The sequence below is a fragment of the Colius striatus genome, chromosome 1, assembly GCF_028858725.1.
Source record: "Colius striatus isolate bColStr4 chromosome 1, bColStr4.1.hap1, whole genome shotgun sequence".
In the NCBI taxonomy this organism is placed as follows: domain Eukaryota; kingdom Metazoa; phylum Chordata; class Aves; order Coliiformes; family Coliidae; genus Colius; species Colius striatus.
Genome location: NC_084759.1, coordinates 206429003 through 206451395, shown reverse-complemented (window position 1 = coordinate 206451395; position 22393 = coordinate 206429003). Strand labels below are relative to the sequence as shown.

At 59.6% G+C, this 22393-nt stretch overlaps 1 protein-coding gene across 8 annotated transcripts in view; it reads left to right on the top strand.

Moving 5' to 3' along the window:
* SHANK3 (SH3 and multiple ankyrin repeat domains 3) overlaps positions 1 to 22393 on the top strand; it is a 364468-nt gene that overhangs the window by 15588 nt on the left and 326487 nt on the right. For all 8 annotated transcript variants that reach the window (XM_062020288.1, XM_062020289.1, XM_062020290.1 and 5 more), the window contains exon 3: positions 7692 to 7991. In XM_062020288.1, coding sequence (XP_061876272.1) covers positions 7755 to 7991 — 237 coding nt within the window. In that variant the 5' untranslated portion in view covers positions 7692 to 7754. The remainder of the gene's footprint in view (positions 1 to 7691; positions 7992 to 22393) is intronic.

Below are 22393 nucleotides of genomic sequence, written 5' to 3'. Positions count from 1 at the left end.
GACTGCAGGACAAGGGAACCACAGCTCAGGAACCTCTGTGCCAAGAGACTGTTGCTCCAGGGCTGTGCAGACAGCATCCCCTGCCAGTTGCCACCAGCCATACCCTGCAGCTGCCCAAACGTGTGTGTTTGCTGGGGGATTTTGAGGTGCCTTCGGCTCTCTGCTGGACACTCAGAGACCTGCTGAGCCCCTGTGTTCCCAGGCCTGTGCTGTGTGGGCACGGGATGCTGTTCCTTATCCCGCTGCCCCTCGCCAGCACCTCTCCACTGTCACCCTGGGAAGGCTGAGCGCTGGTGCAGCAGGTCTGGTCCCGACAGGGACGTTGTGGGACTTGCCCTTTAGGCATCTGCACATCCCCAGTGACCCACTAACCCTGGCAAACGGGGAGAGGGGAAATCAATTGGCAGGACTGTTACCCATTGGGTGCTGCAGGACGCTGTGGGCACACCGAGGCCGGTCGATGTACCTCTCCTGTTAGCCCTGTGCTCAGTCTGGGGCCGTGCTCAGCAGGGTCCTGCCCCTCCCTGCCTGCCTGGGTCACTTCTGGAGGACACGGGCAGCGGTGGCAAAGGACAAGGTTGGGCTAATACAGGCAGCTTTGTTCTGCCTGTCATGTGGGGCTGGGACAGAGCCATGGCAAACAGCAGGGCCCACTGCCCTGCCTGTGCCCGGGGAAGCAACGAGGATGTCACCGGCGCCACGGAGCCCTGGGCAGGGCTCAGCCTGGCAGCCCCAGGCATCCAGCCAGCAGGCTGCTGAGGGCCAGCCCGGGCTGGGGGGCAGCTGGCCCCTGGGGGCTGCAGCCCCTGAGCCCCTGCACGGGGCAGCGAGCTCCCATCCCCCTGCAGAGGCTGCCCTGCCTCCCACAGCGCCTGCAGCCATCGACCGCGCGTCCCAGCCGCAGCTGCAGCGCCCTGGTCAATCAGTAACGCCGGGCCTGTGCCAGAGGACGTCTCTGCTGGGCCCATGGGCATTGCCAGGCACTCAAAAGAGGACGCTCCCCGAGCCTTGGAGGTGAGGGCTTGACTCGCTGCGGGGGGGCTGGGGGCTCCGGGCAGGGCTCTGAGACGTGACCCAGGGCTCTCTGGTCCTGGAGGTGTCTGAGGGTCACAAGGAGCTCGCACAGCACCTGTGTGCAGAGCTGGGGCCAGGCTTGGTGCTGCTGCTGGAGCAGAGCTTGGGCTGGGAGCTGCTGGAGCGAGCATCGGGGCTGGTGTCTGCAGGGAGAGCTGTGGTGTGTGCGCTTCTCCCACGCATCAGCACGAGCCAAGGAGCTGCACTGGCCGTCGCTCCCTGCTGTCTGTCCCTGGAACACGGGACCTGTGCTGGAGGCAGCTGCCTGCAGCCACCAGCCCCATGCCCCAAGCGCCAGCCCTTGCTGTGCAGGAGCACCTGGGGAGGTGCTGAAACAGATGTTCTCACGTGTGCATGTCTTGGGAGACTTTGTTCCTCAAAGGGCCTGGCCTTTTGGGAGACACGGAGCCACTGGGCATGTGAGTGGAGAGGTGGAGCCCGAGGCAGGGCAGCAGCAGGCTCCCTGTGTGGTAAAGCAGGCTCTGGAGAGGCGAGGGAATTCAACCCTGGCTCAGGCAATGAAATGTGCTGCTCCCAGGCAGATGCATTGCTCACTGCAGTGGGCTGGTGCTTGGAGGTTTCTGCAAGACGGTATGGCTGGGTGCAGGTCAGCCCGCTGAGCTGTCTGTGGCCGCGGTGCCTGGCTGGCTGGCAGCCCCTGCAGGTGTGGGAGGTGTGTGCATCTGCTTTGCCCCCGTGCTGAGACTTGTAAGTTCCCCCTTGGCTCTGGGAAGATCATCGCTGTTGCTGTTGAGGTGTCAGCTGCCCTTATCCCTGTTTCCTTTCCAGTGCACCCCAGCAGACTGTGAGCACCTGTGGGCTTGCTGCTGTGCTGAGAGCTGAGGCCTCGCCGTGCTCTGCACTCGGGGCGGTTGTGAAGCCTGGAGAGGCACGAGCCAGGCACACGACTCCTTGTGAAGTGTGTGACTCTCTGTCTCCAAATAGGGATCCAAACCCCATCTGGTCCTTGCGCCCGGGGCCCTGCGTCTGTCTGTCCCTCCAAGGGTGTCCCTGGGGGAAGGGGTCTGCCATGCACGAGGAGATCACGTTAGTGCCACTTGTTTGGGCAGCAAAGTGAAGTCTGAGTGTGGATCTAATTGCTGGCTGTGATAGGTACGTGAGTACTTACATAAACAAAGGAGGAGAGGAGCTGCACAGGCTAACAGACAATGCTGACGCAAGGGGAGGGTAAACTAGCCGTGACTGTGTGGGCTAGAAATTAGGCCATTTCTAACTGTCACAGCAAAGACGGGTCTGAAGGAGCTTTCCAGGAAGAGGGGAGAGAGGGAGAGGAGACTGGGAGGAAGGAGTTTGGCAAGAGGCTTTCAGATCCGGCAGCTGTGGTGCCAGCAGGTCCCTGAGGATGAGATGTGCCCCCCACCCTCCCACAGCCCAGCACTGGCATCTGCCTGGGCTCATCCCAGGCTGTGGGGCCTGGTGCCAGTGCTGGCAGCAGCAGGTCTGGGCTCTCTTTGGCAGCACCAGCCTGCTCCTGACCCTGCACAGGATGGAGTGCCAGCACCTTCCTTCCTCCCTGCTCGGTGCCAGCTTCCCGTGCAGTGCCTTGGTCTGTTATCATGCTCTGGGGCTGCATGTCTCCTTCAGATCTTACCCCTTGCATCTTTCCAGCTCCCACCACCATCACAGTGCTGGCACTGCACCTTTCCCCGGGCGCTACCAGCCAGATGTCTTCTGGTTCTGCATGGCTTTAACCCAGGGGAGAACTCCGGAGGCACCAGAGCAGTGCTCAGCAGTGTAGCGTGGGATCATCATCCCCACAGAGTGGGACCATCCCCCCAGCTTGGCTGCCCCTGGCAGAGGGGGCCGTGAGGGGTGGCAGGGAAGGAGGCTTGGGCTGTGACTCCAGGGATGCCGTGGAGAGGGGGCAGGCCATCAGGGAACGCTGCTTCCCACAGCCTGAGAGGTAAAGACTTTGCAGCCTCTCATGAGGCCTGTTGCAAAGAGTGTTTGGGAACCCAGATGAACTGCTCTACCCTGGGCTTCACTCGTGGGTGTTTCTGGTGGCACGTGCAGGGGGTTTTACCAGAGTAGCAAGGCGTGCCTTTGTGTGATGGGAGCATTACTGATTTGTTCCTGCCACTACAAAATCTTGAAGGATTTTACGACTCTCTGATGGTTTTTCACCCGTTTTTCCTGCTGTTCGAAAGGGATTCATGGGATTATCATTTCTAAGATACTCAACTCGTATCTTTTTCCAAGATAAGTGATTTTTTTTCCCCTTCCCTCAGCAGAGAAGTTGATTTAATAAGCGAAAATGAATGTGAATGACTCTGCAAGTCTGTAAAGGAGTTCGGGGGTGGGGGTGCCCAGCGCATTTTTTCCAGCCATTCACAGTTGTGTCTTGAACATTGCTGGGAACTAATGAGGTACCAGAAGATTGGGGGGGAGAAGCAAGAATAATCCTGACAATTACCATCTGGAGCATTTAATTTCTCCTGCTAAGGAAATAAGACAGGCCAAAAAAAAGAGGAAAGAAAAAACAATCAGTGACTGTCACTAGTTGAACAGAACTGCAGGCAGCAGCAGAGCAGTGGCCTCTGCAGCCAGCATGGGCAGCTGGGGGGTCTTGTGCAGAGCAGTGACCTCTGCAGCCAGCATGGGCAGCTGGGGGGTCTTGTGCAGAGCAGTGGCCTCTGCAGCCAGCATGGGCAGCTGGGGGGTCTTGTGCAGAGCAGTGACCTCTGCAGCCTGCATGGGGCAGCTGGGGGATCTTGTGCAGAGCAATGCGTGCTGCAACCTGCATGGGGCAGCTGGGGGATCTCGTGCAGAGCAGTGCCCGCTGCAGCCTGCGTGGGGCAGCTGGGGGATCTCGTGCAGAGCAGTGCGTGCTGCAGCCTGCATGGGGCAGCTGGGGGATCTTGTGCAGAGCAGTGCGTGCTGCAGCCTGCATGGGGCAGCTGGGGGATCTCGTGCAGAGCAGTGCCTGCTGCAGCCTGCATGGTGCAGCTGGGGGATCTTGTACAGAGCAGTGCCTGCTGCAGCCTACATGGGGCAGCTGGGGGATCTCGTGCAGAGCAGTGCCTTCTGCAGCCTGCATGGGGCAGCTGGGGGGTCTTGTGCAGAGCAGTGCCTGCTGCAGCCTGCATGGGGCAGCTGGGGGATCTTGTGCAGAGCAGTGCCTGCTGCAGCCTGCATGGGGCAGCTGGGGGATCTTGTGCAGAGCAGTGCCTGCTGCAGCCTGCGTGGGGCAGCTGGGGGATCTCGTGCAGAGCAGTGCCCGCTGCAGCCTGCATGGGGCAGCTGGGTGTCTTGTGCAGCAGAGAAGCAGAGCAGCATTTGTGCCAGAGCTGCCATTGTGCCAGGGTCTGCCTGCCTCTGCGCAGATGCCCACAGGATGCAGTCAGACCTTGTGTCGCTTTGTTGCTGATGATTTAGCTCCTTACTATGTGCATTTTTCCAAGCAGAACTTCATGTTCCTCCTGCTCTTTTCTAATCTCTTCAAGGCCTTTTCACTTGCCTACTCCCACTCTCACACTGCATTAATTAGGGTGCTGTTTGATCCTTTCTTCCAAGTCACTAATAGAAATCAGGCCCAGCCTGCACCCTGAGCCTGTGTCAGTAGCTGAAGATCCGTGGTGGCAGCTCTTTGTGTGTCCAGCCTCAGCCCCTCTTCCTCTGCCAGGGCAGCAGCTCTGGAGATTTGAGCCCACGGACCCTCAGGGTCACACGTGGGTCATGATGGGTCCTGTCAAGGGCCTGTGTGGTCCCTGTGCTGCCATCAGCCGTGGCTGCAGACTGCTGGGCATCCCTCATGGGATGGACACCGTGCCTCTTGGGCTGTGCCGTGTGTCTGTGTGTGGGGGTGGGGATGGGGCAGCCTCCCTGAGGTGCCTCCCTCTGGGACAGGCCCTGTGGACCCTGCTTGGATCACTGCAGGCTGCGTGTGTCAGCCTCGAGCCGTTCAGTGTGCTGCCCATGCAGGCCATGGCTGCTGGCTCCCCGGTTCAGACTTTCCATGCTCCTCTCTCTGCCACTTTCACAGATATTTCTGCTGTCTCCCTTCCTGGCCACTCTTGCTCCTTTGTCTTTTGTCCTGTGAGAGACCTCAGCTGACAGCTCCTTCTTGGCTGTTTGTGACTCATGGTCACTTTGTCTACTTCTTCCCCTCACCAGCTCCACCTTGTCCCTGGTGTCCCTGACTCAAAGCCGCAGGGCTCTGCCTGTTCCTTCCAGCCCTCGCTTTTGCCAGGCAGCCTCATCTGCTTCAAAGCCTGCATCCCTTCTCCTGAGCCCTGCGAGCTGCCTGGCTTCAGCACACGCTCTGTGAGCTGCAGTTCTGATGCAGCTGTAGCTGAGGCCGGGACAGGGGATGGGGTACGTGTGTGCTCTGCGGGGCAGGAGGCTTTCCAGCACGGCCAGTCTCATCTCCTCTTGCCCCAATGCCCTGCTAGAGACCTGTGCTCAGATCCCAGGAGAGCTGCCGTGGGGCAGGCGCCCTGGAAAGGTGTTTTTGCTTTCTTTGCTCGTGGGCAAGAACCTTTTCTCATATCTGAGGAAGGGACTGATTGGGGATGACTGAAACTGTCATGGCACTGTGTCCTCAGGTGATGGGATCCAGGGTGCAGGGGAAGCTGGAGACTCCCTGGTCTCGGCATGTGAAGTACCAGCAGACAGGACCTGTGGCTCTCCAGCACAGGGGAGCAGATGTGGATGGAAGGAAAGGAGGAGCCCAGAGAGCAGCTGGTGGCTCCTGAGCTGATCTCATTGTTTGTCCTGATCCATAGCTTCCGTTTCGGGGCGAGTGCCGCGGAGCTGCAGTGCTTGTGCTCCAGGACCCGTCCGGCTGCCCCTGTGACCTGACTCCCAGGTCCGTGGGTGCAGCCTGCTCTGCCTGCCTCGCCTGTTCTGCTGCTGCAAGGCATTCGCAGCAGATGCTGCTGCAGCTGCGAGTTGCCTGGGGCCGGCTGCCCTGGCAGAGTCGGGCTCTCGCTGATGCCCGTCTCGTGCGGTCCCTCGGCCTCAGGGTGGGAGGGCCAAAGGAAGAGCCATTAGTCATTTCCTGGGCAGATCCAGGCCATACCGTAAATCTTTCCAGCTCTCAGTGGGTTGGGGGCTATTTCTGTTTGAGGATTGTCACATAGATGAAAGCCTTGAATCGCAGCCAGTGATGGACCGGACACGGTCCCAGGGACAGCCCTGTGGGGCTCAGCCCAGCATCCCATCTGCTCCTGGCAAGGCAGTCACTGGCCTGTCCCTGCCTGGGAGCAGAGGCTTGACCTGCTGGGCAGGCAAGGTCCTCCTGGCTTTAATTAGCCCTCACTGCCAGGAGGACCAGCAGAAGTAGCAGCCCGTGGTGGAGGCTGCTTGCGTGTGTTCTGGAGCTAACGGTAGCTGTGCCTGCCACCGCTCCAGTGTGTGTCTGAGACACGGCTCTGGGCTGGAAACACAACTCAGCCATCCTCCCACTCCCAAGGCTTTGGCACAAGGGCACTGCTGCATCCTGGTGTCCAAGTATGAGGAGGTTTGGGAAGCCCCTGGCAGGCAGCCCCAGCTCCTTGACTGAGGGTGTGCTGGGGGTGTCTGCAGCGCAGGGGCTGCTGCAGCACGGATGTGCTGGTGCTCTGAGCAGGGGTGCTGGGGACCTGACAGTGGGCAGCACTGCAGCAATGGCAGGATCAACACTGTACAGGGCCAGAACCAAGACCTTTCCCCATAAACCCCAGGGACAAGCAGGGTGCTGAGCCCTCCTGAGTCACTCCTGCATGTCCTGCTGATGTCCAGCCTTCCTCGGGAGTGCTCCTGGCAGATGGGGAAGGAGCCAGGCAGGCCCTCCAGATACGCTGGTGCAGATGTGGAGATGGAGGATCATGGAGATGGGGGACAGGGCTGCTTGGACATTGGTGCAGGCAATGGTGATGGTGGTGTGGAGAGAAGGAAGTTGATCAAAGCAGCAGAGCAGACCAGCAGAAGCTGGGACAACCCATTCTCTGCCCCAGAGTGTTGTGTCCAGAGCTGGCTCTGAGGCAAGCACTGTGCTCGGAGCCCTCCCTGGCTCCGGGTGTCCATGTGCCTGGGGTGCAGCCCACGCTTTGCTGCCAGGAGGAGGAAGGGTCCTTTCTGAGGGGCTGGTGGGAGTTATGCAGTGAGGGCTGTGCCCATGGCGGGGGCCAGGGAGGGCATGCAAGTGGCAGTTGGCCTTGGCAGGGAGCGGGGGGCACATGTGAGGATCACTGATGGTGGGGGGCTGCTGGGTGAGGTGCCTGCCATGGGGATTCCCACATGGAGTGCGGGTGCTCCTCTGCAGGGGCCTCAAAATGAGAATCCCGGAGGGGGGTTGGGATGTCCCCACAGAGCCCTTGCCATGGGGAGCTCTGACCCTGCACGGTTGGCTGGGAGGTCCCGGGTGAGGGCCCTGGGGTGGGGGGTTGCTGCGTGGGGCAGTCGGGGGCCCGGAACAAGGTCCCTGTGGGGGTGGCCGGGGTGGGGTGTTGGGGTGGCCGGGGTGGGGTGTGGGGGTCCCTCCACTGGGCCCTGCCAGGGGTCCCCACCACACCCCTGAGTGGGGCTCGGGGTCCCTGCGGGGGCGCGGTGTGGGGGCCCCTCCCGGGCCGGGGTCGCGCCCCGGGCCGCGCTCAGCGCGTGTCGTTCCCCCGCAGGGCCCCGGCGCGGGCTGTGAGCGCGGCCCGCGGTGCCGGCCGCCCCGCCGCGCCGCACGGAGCATGCCTCTGAGCCCCGCCGGCAGCCAGCATGACAGCCCGGAGTCGCCGCCGCCGGAGCGACAGCCCCGCGCCGCCGCCGGGGAGCCGGGCGCCGGCCTGCGGGAGGAGACGCGGCTCGACCCGGCCCGGGGCGCCGCCGGGCCCCGCTCCCCCAAGCTGGCGGCCCCGGCGCGCATGGAGGAGCCCGCGCCCGGCGCCATCGTCGTCCGCATCGGCATCCCCGACCTCCAGCAGACGGTGAGTGCCCGTCCCGACCGCGACCCCGACCCGCGACCCGACCGACCCCGGCCCCGGCCCCGCTCCGCAAGCAGCCGCCGCGGCACCACCCGCCCAACTTCGCCCGGCCGCGGGCTCGGCAGGACGGCTCCCCGCTGCCCGGTGCCCACTGCTCCGGCTCCCCGCTCCCCGCTGCCCCGGCTCCCCGCTCCCTGCTGCCCAATGTCCCCGCTCCCAGCTCCCCGCTGCCCCAGCTCCCCGCTCCCCGCTGCCCGCTGCCCTGTTCCTGCAGAGCCCGGCGGAGCGGGCCGGGAGCCCCGGCTGCAGCGCTGCCTTTCCGGGGCGCAGCCCGGCCAGGGTCGCTCCCGCTGCCGGGGCAGCACCGGCCTGCCCCGAGTTCGAGATGCAGCGGGACTGGGCTTGGGGAGCTCCAGCACCAGCATGGTGCCGGCACCGCTACCAGCGCAGCTCCGGCACCGCTACCAGCGCAGCTCCGGCACCGGGACCGGCGGCGGGGCCGGGCTACGGGATCGCGGAGCTGCAGCGCCGGGAGCTGACGGACACCTGCTTGCGGGCGGTGCGGGCGGGCGGCAGCGGGCAGGGTTGCGGGAAGCAGCGCCGAGCCGAGCCGAGCCGAGCCGAGCCGAGCCGGGCGGGGTGTGCGTGGGCTGCACACGGGGCCGAGGTGGCCGCAGTGGGCTGCAGGCGTCGGGTCTGGGTGCTGCGCGGCGTGTGCGGGGTGTGCGGGGTGCAAGGCTGATCGGAGCCAGTGGTACAGCGGGGTGTGCGTGGAGCAGGGCTGATCAGACCCCGCGGTACAGCGGGGTGTGCGGGGAGCAGGGCTGATCGGAGCCAGCGGTATAGCGGGGTGTGTGGGGGTGCAGGGCTGATCAGACCCCGCGGTACAGCGGGGTGTGCGGGGAGCAGGGCTGATCGGAGCCAGCGGTACAGCGGGGTGTGCGGGGAGCAGGGCTGATCAGACCCCGCGGTATAGTGGGGTGTGCGGGGAGCAGGGCTGATCGGAGCCAGCGGTACAGCGGGGTGTGCGGGGTGCAGGGCTGATTGGACCCAGCGGTACAGCGGGGTGTGCGGGGAGCAGGGCTGATCGGACCCCGCGGTACAGCGGGGTGTGCGGGATGCAGGGCTGATCGGACCCAGCGGTACAGCGGGGTGTGCGGGGAGCAGGGCTGATCGGACCCAGCGGTACAGCGGGGTGTGCGGGGTGCAGGGCTGATCGGACCCAGCGGTACAGCGGGGTGTGCGGGGAGCAGGGCTGATCGGACCCAGCGGTACAGCGGGGTGTGCGGGGTGCAGGGCTGCACCAGGCTGTGGTACAGCAGGGTGCAGGGTCTCGGTGACCACGCTGCTGACAGGTCTAACCTGCCCGAGCCCAGGGCTGGCACAGCCTTGTGGTGTGTCAGCCGTGGTGCGAGGCAGTACATGTGGCATGACAGGGTGGCATGGTGGGTGGTTACCCCCAGGCATGGCAGGAATCTGGCAGGGTGAAGTGAACCATGGAGCACGTGCTGGGGGTCACCCAGGGCGCTGGCTCTTTGTGGGGAGCAAATGCTTGAAGACTAAACTTGGTCCAGTGCAGCAAAAAAGTTCACTGAAGGGCTGCAGTAACTGCTCCTAATGAAGAGTGCTCATTGGAGGAGTGCTGGGAGCAGCGGCTTGCCTGGGGATGTGTGGGCTGTGAGGCACAGGGAGCCGTGTTCCAGGATGTTGCAGGCAAGAGAGGGGGTACTTCCTGGTGGGGGGGAGATGAGGAGACAGAGACTTGGGGCAAGAAGAGTGTTGCCAGGGATGGAGGGAACTTAAGGAAGTGACAAGACTCCTCTTGGGTGGGGAAAAGTGTTCTCTTTTGGAGGCTGGTGTAGGGGTCCAGCTCAGTGATGGAGGAGTAGTGGCTGGAGCCAGAGAGCTTGCTAGAGGACATTAGTGCTGGGGCTGAGCGCCAAGCACTTGGGTCTGAGGTGCTGGCATGCTCACAGACTCAGCTCTGCAGGAACAGCTCTGCAGGCTCAGCTCTGCAGGCTCAGCTGCCAAGCCCTGGGCAGAGGCAGAGGCCGGAGAGGCAGCGCTGCTTTTGCTGTCGAAGAATGGGACAGATGCTCTGCCCTGGCAAGGACTGACCTTGTGCTGCAGGAAGGGCCTTACACCTACTCCCTCTGCCCTAGCCCCTGCTGGGGTTGGAAGCAAGACTCTTAGGGACACAGGTGTCTGCTCTTTCCCTTCACTGCTTTATCAGCCCCAGCATATCAGCCCCTCCTCCATCATCCCAGTGCACATCCATCCCTGAGCTGATGCACAGACCCGGGTTTCATCCCAGATCCCTCGCCCCAGATCCCGTTGAGCGATGCAGGATGGGGCAGGGCTAAAGGCCTGTCAATGAGAGTCCTTGCTCTGCAAATTGCCATGGTATCCACCTCTCTGCTCCTTGGGCTCTGCACGTCTTTGTTTTGGGAGTGTGCTGTGGGCACTGGAGGAAGCAGCAATGCTGGAGAACCCCCACTCCCTTCCTCCTTACAAGTCCTTCACTGCAACCAGAGGATAGTGCTAGAGTCAGAGTGAAGCAGCTCAGTCTTGCCAGACTGGAGATCACCCGAGGCACTGGAGGGAATGGGGCACTTCATGCAAAGCACATCACCTTTGCAGGAATTTCCCTCCCCACCCTCCCCATCTCCCTTCCCCGAAGGGGGGGGGGGGGGGGGGAAGATGCATATCGGGAGCTGAAGGCTGTAAATATTTCTAGTGCAATCTGTGGGCTGGGGATGGGAGCTCGCAGGAGGAGCCCCTGGGGAGCCCCACGGGCTGGGGACTGGAGTTCTGCCCTCTGTGCAGAACTGGAGCTGCAGAGGTGCAGTGAGGAGCACTGGGGACATGGGGTAGAGCAGAGACCCACAGTGCTGGGATCCTGGCAGGCACAGCAGCTGCCTGATGTGCAGAGGGAATCAATGCAGTGCCTGGGCTCTGGCTTAGTGCTGTGAGGAGCAGCAGCTCACACGTCGTGCTGGGATGCTCGTGGAGGTGCCAGGGCTGCCCCGCCAGCCCCAGCCCTGCTGCCTGTCCCGTGGGTGCAGCGGCTGTTGTGGGATGCAGATGGGAGTGGGAGGCTGTGCTGTGGCTCCTGCTCCCAGGGCAGAGGCAGCATGGAAGCAGGTTTGGGTGCAGGCTCCCTGAGCAGCAGGATGGAGCTGTGGCTGCTGTGTGGCTGCTGCTGATGGTCCAGGGCTCCTGTCACCAGCACCCAGCCCTGCTCAGGCTGCTGGCAGGGACATCCCTTTCTTTCAGACCAAGGCAGTACCTTAGAGGGATGATCCGTTTATGGTTCAGGTCGGAGCTGACTGTCCAGATGGAAACTGCTTGTTTTGCAAACTCTTCTTCTGTGCTAGCTGAGGTACTTTCACTGAAATAAAGGGAGGCAGGAGAACCCCAGCTAGCTTAGCAGTATGCATCCCTAAGAGCTGTACAGCATCCTGTGACTGACCCTGTGCTTCCCCAGGCTCCCGTCAGCACTGGAGCAGCCAGGTAGGTTTTTTAGACTGAAGCAGCTGACCAAGTTACCAGCTCTCTTGGAGTTGTCTCTGAGCATCTTTCAGGCTCCTTTGCAAATCTCCATCACTGTGTTTATTCACCTGAAAGCCTTTGAATTCAATGTTGTTGGTTTCCATTGTTAGAGGCAAATCTCCACTGTAACCTTGCCTCTGCAAAAGCAGTCTCCTCAGGCACATCACCATTTATAGCCCAAGGATGGGCCAGAACTTTCAGGTTAAATAGTCTGAGCCACCTGCACTGACTCTGAGCTGCAGGAAGAGAGGCCAAGCTGTCCTACACCTGTACAAACAGCTGGAGAACCTGGAATGTGGGAGGCACAGACATGAGATGCAGAGAGCCAGGTGGAGATGGGACAGAAGATGGGCTCTTCTGCAAGGCAGAAATTAGGGAGGGGTGTGCTTGAGTGGAAGGGAGCACATCTTGGTTACTAAAAGGAGACTGCCTTTCTCACAGGGGAGGAGTAGCTGGTGGCATTCTTTGCTTTGTAGGCGAAGAGCTCTGCTGCGGACACAGATTATAAACTCCTCAGAGGACTGACCTGCAGAGCTGGCAGATGGCCCTGCAGAGCTGCTCCAGGGAGCTGCAAGGTTCCCAAGGCCTAGGGCATGGGACAGCCTGGCAGGTGATGGGGACCATGGACTGTTCTGGGCCGTCTCCTGTTCCTCTCTGTGGGCTCTCTGTGTAGCAGCTGAAGCACTCAAGACAAGTGTTAGGGGATAGGAAGGTGGCACAAGGTTATCTAGGTTGACCTGCTTCTGCAGGGGGGTTGGACTAGATGACCTCTAAAGGTCTCTTCCAACCCCTACCATTCTATGATTCTATGATCTTGTTGCTTCAGTTTTGGGTCCTTGCCTCGTCTCCTCCCCTCTGTTCTCAATAGCAGTTTCCATTTTAGGGGGCTGAGCTCTTTGGGAGGTGCCAGGGCCTGCCCAGCCTGTGGTGGGGTTGGCTGTGATGGGACCCTGGCTTCTGCTTCTCCTGCCTGGCCTGTGGGCACTGTGCAAGCAGGTTTTGAGGGACAGTGGGTGCAAGGGGGTGGTTGCTCTACTGGTGTTGCCGGACAAGCAGCTCCCTGCCCAGTGTGCAATGAGCCCATCCACACACAGGGCTGAGATGTGGCTTCATTTTGTGTCTGTGAAGAGCCAGGTGCTGGGGGCAGCTCCACAAAGTAGCACAGCAACATCACCTCCCTGCTGGAGTTACACCTAATACATGTTATTACTCTGTTTGGTGAGTCCTCTGTCTGGTATGGAGACTGGATGAGGGATGGAGGTTGAGTAAGGGATGGAGACTGGGTGAGGGATGGAGGTTGAGTAAGGGATGGAGACTGGGTGAGGGATGGAGGTTGAGTAAGGGATGGAGACTGGGTAAGGAATCATCTGATCATCATCATCAGCGAGAAGATCAGAGTGATGCTGAGAGCAAAGAGACCCTTTGAGGGGCAGATGCTGATTTGAGAGACAGAAAGTGGTGTGTGGAGGGGCTGTCTGTCTGCAGAGCATGGCTGGATGTCTGTGAGCATGGCTGGCTGTGACAAAGCTGTCTGAGCTGTCTGTGACTGTGTGGCAGTGCTAGAGCACGGGCTCTGCTCCTCACCGTGCTGAGAAGCAGCTGCTGTCTCATGGCATCTATTTGGGTGCAGTCCTGTGGTGACAGCCTTGGCAGTTTCAGGCCAGATCATTGCTTCCCAGACTGGCAGTTGGCACGGTGGGTTTGCAGCTGTGGGGAGAAGGTGGTGTCATCTGCAAAGGGAGCATGCTGAAGCCTGGCTGTTTGATGTGTGGCAGCCAGGAAAGCCTGGGTGATGCTGAAGGATCTGCATCCTGTGGAAGGATGTCCTGTGGTGTCCAGGCAGCAGGGACTGAATGCCTTTCCTCTGCTGGCATCCGGAGGCAGGGCTCTTCCCCCGTGCACAGCTTTGGTGATGTATCAGGGACTGCTGAGGAAATGTCCCATGACTAAGGGCCTTGGAGGTGTGGGACCACCCAGCTCCGTCTGTGAGAGGCTGTTTGAGGTCTCTGCTGAGGCCAGGCCCTCCCTTTGCTGTGGGATGGAGTTGCTCATTTCCCTCTGTGGCTGCAGAAGAGGGCTGTGCCCTCATCCCTCCTTGCAGTCACTTGATACTTCAGGTTAATATTCCGGCTTGTTATCTCATTAATGCAAATGAAACAAGAGCCTGACAAGCAGTGCACAAAGCACAAAGCACTGGTTCTCTTAAGCCAAGGGAAGCAAAGAAATACATTTTCCTATGATAAAAGAGACGTAGGCAAAGTTTTCCTGAACTTGTGATCAGTCAGGTGTTGGGATCAGTCAGGGCTGCTGAGAACATGTGGCTGGCTGCTCATCTGGGACTTGATCTGAATTCCCTGTGCCTGAGCTGCGTGCTCTGCTGCTGTGTGCTCTGTGATTGCCTACAGTACAGGACAGGCTTTAACTCTGAGGGGTATGTGAAGAGGTGCAGTGGGTTTGTCTGCGCTGTCCTGGCAGCTGCAGGCACTTGTCAGATTGCACAGAGCAGCGGCAGAGCCACTACAGCACGGTGCTGGCAGGCCCCTGCCCCTGGCCCCACAGTGCAGTCCCTCACTGCCTGCTGTCCTGCAGTCCTCACGCTGCTTGCTGTCCTGTAGCTCCCTCACTGCCTGCTGTCCTGCAGCTCCCTCGCTGCCTGCTGTCCTGCAGCTCCCATGCTGCCTGCTGTCCTGCAGCTCCCTCACTGCCTGCTGTCCTGCAGTCCTCACGCTGCCTGCTGTCCTGTAGCTCCCTCACTGCCTGCTGTCCTGCAGTCCTCACACTGCCTGCTGTCCTGCAGCTCCCTCACTGCCTGCTGTCCTGCAGTCCTCACGCTGCCTGCTGTCCTGCAGCTCCCTCACTGCCTGCTGTCCTGCAGTCCTCACGCTGCCTGCTGTCCTGCAGCTCCCTCACTGCCTGCTGTCCTGCAGCTCCCATGCTGCCTGCTGTCCTGCAGCTCCCTCACTGCCTGCTGTCCTGCAGTCCTCACGCTGCCTGCTGTCCTGCAGCTCCCTCACTGCCTGCTGTCCTGCAGTCCTCACGCTGCCTGCTGTCCTGCAGCTCCCATGCTGCCTGCTGTCCTGCAGCTCCCTCACTGCCTGCTGTCCTGCAGCTCCCATGCTGCCTGCTGTCCTGCAGCTCCCTCACTGCCTGCTGTCCTGCAGCTCCCATGCTGCCTGCTGTCCTGCAGCTCCCTCACTGCCTGCTGTCCTGCAGCTCCCATGCTGCCTGCTGTCCTGCAGCTCCCTCACTGCCTGCTGTCCTGCAGTCCTCACGCTGCCTGCTGTCCTGCAGCTCCCTCACTGCCTGCTGTCCTGCAGTCCTCACGCTGCCTGCTGTCCTGCAGCTCCCATGCTGCCTGCTGTCCTGCAGCTCCCTCACTGCCTGCTGTCCTGCAGCTCCCATGCTGCCTGCTGTCCTGCAGCTCCCTCACTGCCTGCTGTCCTGCAGCTCCCATGCTGCCTGCTGTCCTGCAGCTCCCTCACTGCCTGCTGTCCTGCAGTCCTCATGCTGCCTGCTGTCCTGCAGCTCCCTCACTGCCTGCTGTCCTGCAGTCCTCATGCTGCCTGCTGTCCTGCAGCTCCCTCACTGCCTGCTGTCCTGCAGTCCTCATGCTGCCTGCTGTCCTGCAGCTCCCTCACTGCCTGCTGTCCTGCAGCTCCCATGCTGCCTGCTGTCCTGCAGCTTCCATGCTGTCCTTCCATGCTGCCTGCTGTCCTGCAGCTCCCTCACTGCTTGCTGTCCTGCAGCTTCCATGCTGTCCTGCAGTCCTCACACTGCAGCCTGCTGTCCTGCAGTCCCTCCTGTCCTGCAGTCCCTCACATTGCCTGCTGTCCTGCAGTCCCTCACACTGCCTGCTACAGCTGTCCTGCAGCTACAGACGGTTTGGTCCTGATGCAGGTGCCACGTGCTGAGTAACGTGGTGCTGGCCGTGGGCGCCTCAGCAGACGGAAATGCTGAGCTCACGGGAGCGACTGGTACAGGGAGGATGAACAGAACTGCTCTTAACGTTTGTTGTGGGTTAAAAATCCAGTAGTAAAGACTGTAGTGAAAATCTGCTGGCATGGATGCTTTGTATAAACTGCTGTCCCAAATCCACGTTGCTCCTGGTGTTGCAAGAAGAGGAAAGGCTTCCTGGGGCTACGGTGCACTGGCCTGGGGCAGCTCTGCGCTCTGGGGCATCCCAGCTCCCCGCAGAGCCCCTGGGCTGAGGTACTTAATGTGCAGGCTTTGGCTAGATCTGCCCTAGATATGCACTGTGATAGGAATCCAGAGAGTTGCACAGAGTCCCTCAGCTGCTGCTGCACAGAAAAATCTGAGAGCCTGCTGCCCTATCAGAGGAGGAGGAAGAATTGACTGGTAGGCTGTCCAGCCTTTGAGCAGCAGCGTGTGCTGGGGTAATTAAGGAGTGCATGGGGCTGAGCTGAGCAGGGGACAGAGCCAGGGTGCTCTGGGTTCAGGCACTGCCTGCAGACAGGGGGGCTGGGAAGTGCCACTCTGCTCTCTGGCTCCAGGGACCGGCTCCTGCAGCATCTGGCACTTGCTGGTAAACCCCAGGCAATCGCGGCCGCTGCGTGTGTCAGTGCACTGCGGGGCTGAGCGTGGGGAGGGACTGTGTGAGGGCTGTGCAAACGGCACAGAGGGGGTGGGCAGGAGTGGGCAGCGAGTGTGACCTGGCAGGGCTGGGCAGGGCCCCTGCAGAGAGCGGGGCTGCAGCCTGGGGCTGGCACGGTGCCTGCACAGGGCCCAGGAGCACGAGTGGTCACTGGCCCTGGTTGTGCCTGGGCTGCTGCTGCCCCTCTCAGTTGTGTCTCAGCCCCTCTCATCTCTGTGTCCCAGCTCCTCTCAGCTCTGTCCCAGTCCCTCTCAGCTGTGTCCCAGCTCCTCTGAGCAGTGTCCCAGCCCCTCTCATCTCTGTTTCTCAGCCCCTCTCAGCTGTGCTGTGTGAGCAATGCTGTGGGCACTGGGCTCGTCGCTGGTGCCCAGCGTGGAGCTGGTGTTTTGTGCCACAAACCCCTTCTGTACTATGGCTGTAGGGCAGGGAATTGCTTTGTTTTAGCCTGGGCTCTGTAGCAACTCCCAAGATGGCTATTTGGAGCTTAGTAACCTGGGATCTTCCCCTCCTCTTTTAACCTGGTTCTGTGTGAGCTGCTGGTGCACGCTGGTGCTGGCCCCTGCACAGCACGGGAGCGTGAGCTTGGACAAGGGAAAGAGGAGGCCCATATGCAAGGCTCCTGAGGATCATCCTTCCTAAGGCTGGTGGGGTTCTCCATCTCACCTGCCTGCTCCTGCTTTCGTCCAGCAGCTGCTTCTCCTGCAGGAAGAGCCGCTTCAGCTCAGCTTTTGGCTGCGCGTTGCTCTGTGGGAGGCGGTGGTGGAGACCCGGGATAAAATTATCCACAACACCCACAACATCGGTGAGATTATAGCCTGCTTTTTTTTAAGGAGGCAGAAACATGCCCAGGCTAAGGTTTGTTTCTCTGAAATAGTTACAAATTGTGGGTCTGTGTGGTTGAAACACATTTGGAAGCTGTTTCCCAGAGTCTGGTGGTGGGAGTCGCAGCCTGGCTTGGGGCCGGGTGGTGGGAAAAGGTGGCGATACAGAAATAACCCTGGGAGAGTGAGAAAGTGTCTCCAGCAGTCGCCCAAGCCTGGTGCTGACATTCTGCAAGGCGTCTGAGCGAGCCTGGGACCCATCCCGAGGGAAGAGGCATCTCTGCAGCCCTGCACACGCCGGTTGCTCTTCACTGGAAGCAGGGAAAACGTGCTCCAAGGAATCGTTGCTCAGCACATCCCATGAAATATGTACACGTAGGGAGATAAGAGGCTCTTGCAGAGTGGTACTTAGGAAGCTGCTATCAGGGAGCTGGAGCTTATTGAAACAGCTTGGAAAGATCTAGAGGAGCAGCGAGCAGCTGGTGAGACTTCCTCGCGGAGACTTCCAAGGGCTTCTCCGCTGTGTGCTGGCGTCTCTTCTTCTCCCTTTTAAGTCACGTTGAAGCCAGACCGAGGAGCTGCTGGAGGTTAAAGTAACACTCCTCCCCGTTGGCTTTAACACGTGGCAGCTCCCCGTGCACAGTGGAGCCCAGGGAGGAGATGGGTCTGACGTGCCCATGAACCTTCATGGGCAGCGGAGGCCCTTCTGCACCGTGGCGTGTGTGCAGCTGGATCTGCTGTGTCTGGCACCCACAGATTGCTCATTCCTGCCCAGTGCAGGGCACAGCGGGTCTGGGGAGAGGCTTTATTCCAGCTGTCCACACTGAGCAACACCAGGGATGTGCTCTGAGCTTCTGGGGGTAGTGACCACTGTTCAAATGCACACCCACACACACCACACTCACTTCGGTCCTTATCTGCTCTCACAGAGCAGGAAGAAAAAGCTCAGCATCATGTTTCTTGTGTTTTATCTTCTCTGAGGTACTTTGTACCCGGGGAATGGAAGGGCCTTGCTTTACCACAGAGGCTTCTCCCCAGGGACTAAGGAGGACATGGCCCTGTGTCCCAAGGTTGTGCTCAGCTATGTCAGCAGGGGGAAAAGAAGCAGGGAACTGGGAGAACTTTATTGCTGGAGAGGGAAGATCTGTGGGTCAGGAACCGACCTCCAGAGCGACCTCAACCTCTGCTGGAACTTCGATCCCTGGCCAGAGCGTCTGCTTTCTGCTGCTACAGAAATCTCTAGCTGTCAATAGTTTGTATTGGATTTTTCACCCCTTTTAGGGGAGAATCAAACCACTTATGCATGTGCTTTGAGATGCTCTTTGATTACAAGCTGCACGTTGTTTTTCCATAGGAAACCAGCTTCTTTCAGATGAGATTGATGGTGCTCAATGAATGAGGCAGCTGTTGGGCTTTTTTTCCTCTTTCTCATTCACTGTGCAGCCCTGTGCTTCGTTACTGTCTGCTGCTGAATGTGCCACCAAGCCTGACAGATTTTGAAGTCCTTTTGTAGCTCTTTGTGTGGATGTTTTCCACACAAAACATGAGCACCAAACGCTGAGCACTGACAGCATCCAGACGATGGGCTGCACAGAGGAGTGGGCTGAGATCCTCAGTGGGACAGACTCATCTCTCTGATGTCCCTGACACCATGCTGTGTAGGTTTGTGAAACCCCTTGGTCAGGGTTGCTGGAGTTTAGCCCTGCAGCCTGCATGGGGAGCAGGGCAGAGCCTGACCTGCTCCCCATGGCCACCCCTGCTTGCCTGAGGCGTTGGAGCTCGTGGGAGCAGTGGGGAGGCCATGCCCAGCCACAGCAGAGCTGCACAGCCCTTGCAGCAGGGACACGACACAGGGTGCTCAGAGCAGCCCTGGCAAGGGCCAGGCTGGGGCCTCACACCCAGGCCCAAAATGCAGAGCTCTAGCTCGGTGTTGAAGCACATGGTGGGGCTATGTTGGTGGGCTCTGCAACTCTAGGCTGGGCCATGCTGGTGGGCTCTGCAACCCTAGGCTGGGCCATGCTGGTGGGCTTTGCAGCCCTAGGCTGGGCCATGCTGGTGGGCTTTGCAGCCCTAGGCTGGGCCATGCTGGTGGGCTTTGCAGCCCCAGGCTGAGCCATGCTGGTGGGCTCTGCAACTCTAGGCTGGGCCATGCTGGTAGGCTTTGCAGCCTGAGGATGAGCCATGCTGGTGGGCTCTGCAACTCTAGGCTGGGCCATGCTGGTAGGCCCTGCAACCCCAGGCTCAGCCATGCTGGTGGGCTTTGCAGCCTGAGGATGAGCCATGCTGGTGGGCTCTGCAACCCCAGGCTGGGCCATGCTGGTGGGCTCTGCAGCCCCAGGCTCAGCCATGCTGGTGGGCTTTGCAGCCCGAGGATGAGCCATGCTCTTGGGCTCTGCAACCCCAGGCTCAGCCATGCTGGTAGGCTTTGCAGCCTGAGGATGAGCCATGCTGGTGGGCTCTGCAACCCCAGGCTTTCTGTAGGCTCCAGCATTGCCTGTAGACCACCAAAGACAAGCCTAGGGACACGGTTTAGTGGTGGGCTTGGCAATATTATGTTAATGGTTGAACTTGATGATCTTAAAGTTCTTTTTCAACCAAAATGATTCAATGATGCTATGACAAGCCTGGCACAAACTATGGGCCCCATGGTGACAGCCAGTACTGGCACAACTCTCCAGGCTTGCTCAGCATGTGGAGACTCTTGCCACGGGACATCTGCCTGGCAGATCTGGGACTGCTCAGGTGGGTTTGGAAACCTCCCCAGGAGGAGCCTCCACACCCTCCCTGAGCAGCCTGGGCCAGGGCTCCCTCACCTCAGCACTGAAATGATTTTTCCATATATTTAAAAGGAACTTTTTGTGTTCCAGCTTTTTTTCCATTACCTTGTCCTGTCAGGGTGCTCAGCCTTGTCCAGCACAAATCAAGTGGGTGATCTCAGAGTCCCTCAGCCGGGAGCCAAGTGGAGGCTGCAAAGGACTGATTTTTATCCTCTATTAAGTCAGAAGCATGCTGATCACTTTTGTGAAAGCACTCAGATAAAACTAAAACACTGACTTTATATTTTACATTATAATTGCTTAAACTAATGCACACAGTTCCAGTGTATCTACTTAGGAAAAAGCCCTTTTGGTTGTAAAGTCTATACGAAATTGCAGATTACTCTAATGTAATGGTTGTGAATTGATCCGACTCGGCCTTTCTTCAGGAAAACAGCAGAGGACTACCAGCGCAAAACCACATCAGGCTTGATTACTTACATCCCGATTTTCTGCCAGCCTGTTTATCATGGTTAGAATTGGTGATCACTTTGACTTAAATCAATCCCCTTTGCTGCATTATGTTGATGAGGGAGGCCTTTGCCTGAAGCGGGAGAGCTGCGGGTCGCCGCATCCTGGCTGTGGCTGTGGTTGGTTGGTTTGGGGACTGGGGAGTTCAGCTGGCAAGTGTTGTGCAACCTCCTTTGGCACATTGTGTGTGAGTTATTTAGTGAGTTGCTTTGAAGAAATGCAGTGTATTTGTACAAAACTGTTCAAACTTGATTTAAAGAAAGCCACATAAATCTGTGTGTGTGTGTGCAGTGGCGTGGCGAATGCAGCCTCTGCTGATAACCCAGCCAGGCAGGCAGCTCTGCCCTGCTCCTGCTCTGCGGGCCTTTCACAGCCCTGATGCAGACTGGGGAGAAACAGGAGCAGAGAGGGCATTTCAGACTCCAGGGTCAGTTAGTTGCTGGACCCTAATTGCAAAGGCTGAGGGCTGTGTTGTAAAGGCTGATGGCTGTGCTGCACAGGCTGATCACTGGTGCTGGTGCACAGACTGTCACTGGCTGTGGTGCACAGGCTGATCACTGGTTGTGGTGCACAGGTTGTCACTGGCTGTGGTGCACAGGCTGATCAGTAGCTGTGGTGCACAGTCTGATCAGTAGCTGTGGTGCACAGGTTGATCAGTGGCTGTGGTGCACAGGCTGATCACTGGCTGTGGTGCACAGGCTGTCACTGGCTGTGGTGCACAGGGTGATCACTGGCTGTGGTGCACAGGTTGATCAATGGCTGTGGTGCACAGGTTGATCACTGGCTGTGGTGCACAGGTTGATCAATGGCTGTGGTGCACAGGTTGATCAGTGGCTGTGGTGCACAGGCTGTCACTGGCTGTGGTGCACAGGGTGATCACTGGCTGTGGTGCACAGGCTGATCACTGGCTGTGGTGCACAGGCTGTCACTGGCTGTGATGCACAGGCTGTCACTGGTTGTGGTGCACAGGCTGTCACTGGCTGTGGTGCACAGGGTGATCACTGGCTGTGGTGCACAGGCTGATCACTGGCTGTGGTGCACAGGCTGTCACTGGCTGTGGTGCACAGGCTGTCACTGGCTGTGGTGCACAGGGTGATCACTGGCTGTGGTGCACAGGCTGATCACTGGCTGTGGTGCACAGGCTGTCACTGGTTGTGGTGCACAGGCTGTCACTGGCTGTGATGCACAGGCTGTCACTGGTTGTGGTGCACAGGTTGATCAGTGGCTGTGGTGCACAGGCTGTCACTGGCTGTGATGCACAGGCTGATTGCTGGTTGTGGTGCACAGGTTGATCAGTAGCTGTGGTGCACAGGCTGATCACTGGCTGTGGTGCACAGGCTGTCACTGGCTGTGGTGCACAGGCAGGCTCCTGTGGCTGGCTGCTCCGCACAGGGAGGGCAGGAGAGCCTCACTCTGTGGCATGGTGCCTGGGTTCCTGCACTTTGTCCCTCGCAGTGGGGTGGCTGGTGTGGCTGTTGTGTACAGTGTGTCTGTTGTGTAGCGAGGGCTGACTGAGCTCAGTCCCTGGGGCGAGGATGCCTGAGCATGGGGTTCAGCCACGGGTGCCCAAACTTCCCTCGGGTTTGTGGGCTGAAAAAGCAGAGACTGTCTCTGGCAGCAGCGTCTGTCTGGTCCTGGGGCAGTTGGGAGCTGAGGACCCTTCATCAAGGCATGCTCTGAGAAGACCTGAACACGAGGCTGACTGATGAGACTCGTCCCTGTCGTGTGCATCTGTTTGGAGTTTGTGGTGGGCTTCCCAAGCAGGAATGGCACCAGAGGTCCCCGGCACCGCTGTCACAAGCGTGTTGGGCTGATGCACTGTGGCACAAGTGCAGCAGGGCCGAGCAGGAAGGGGTGAAGGTGGGTGGCTGGAGCTCCCATAGCTGTGCTGTTGTTCAGTGCCACGCATTGCAGGTCCTCACGACACCCCGTTGTGTTTTGAGCACGGAGCAGGGGTGAAACGTTTTCCTGGAGCTGAGCACTCAGATCTCATTTCTGTTTTCACTGATGCCTTGCTCGTCTGTAAAGTGGGTCAACAGCAGCTCCCTCGCTCTCATGTTCAGGATGTATCCTTCACTGTCTCAGGGCAGGTGCTCAAAACGGTGCTGAGCATCATTGGTGCCAGAGCTGAGC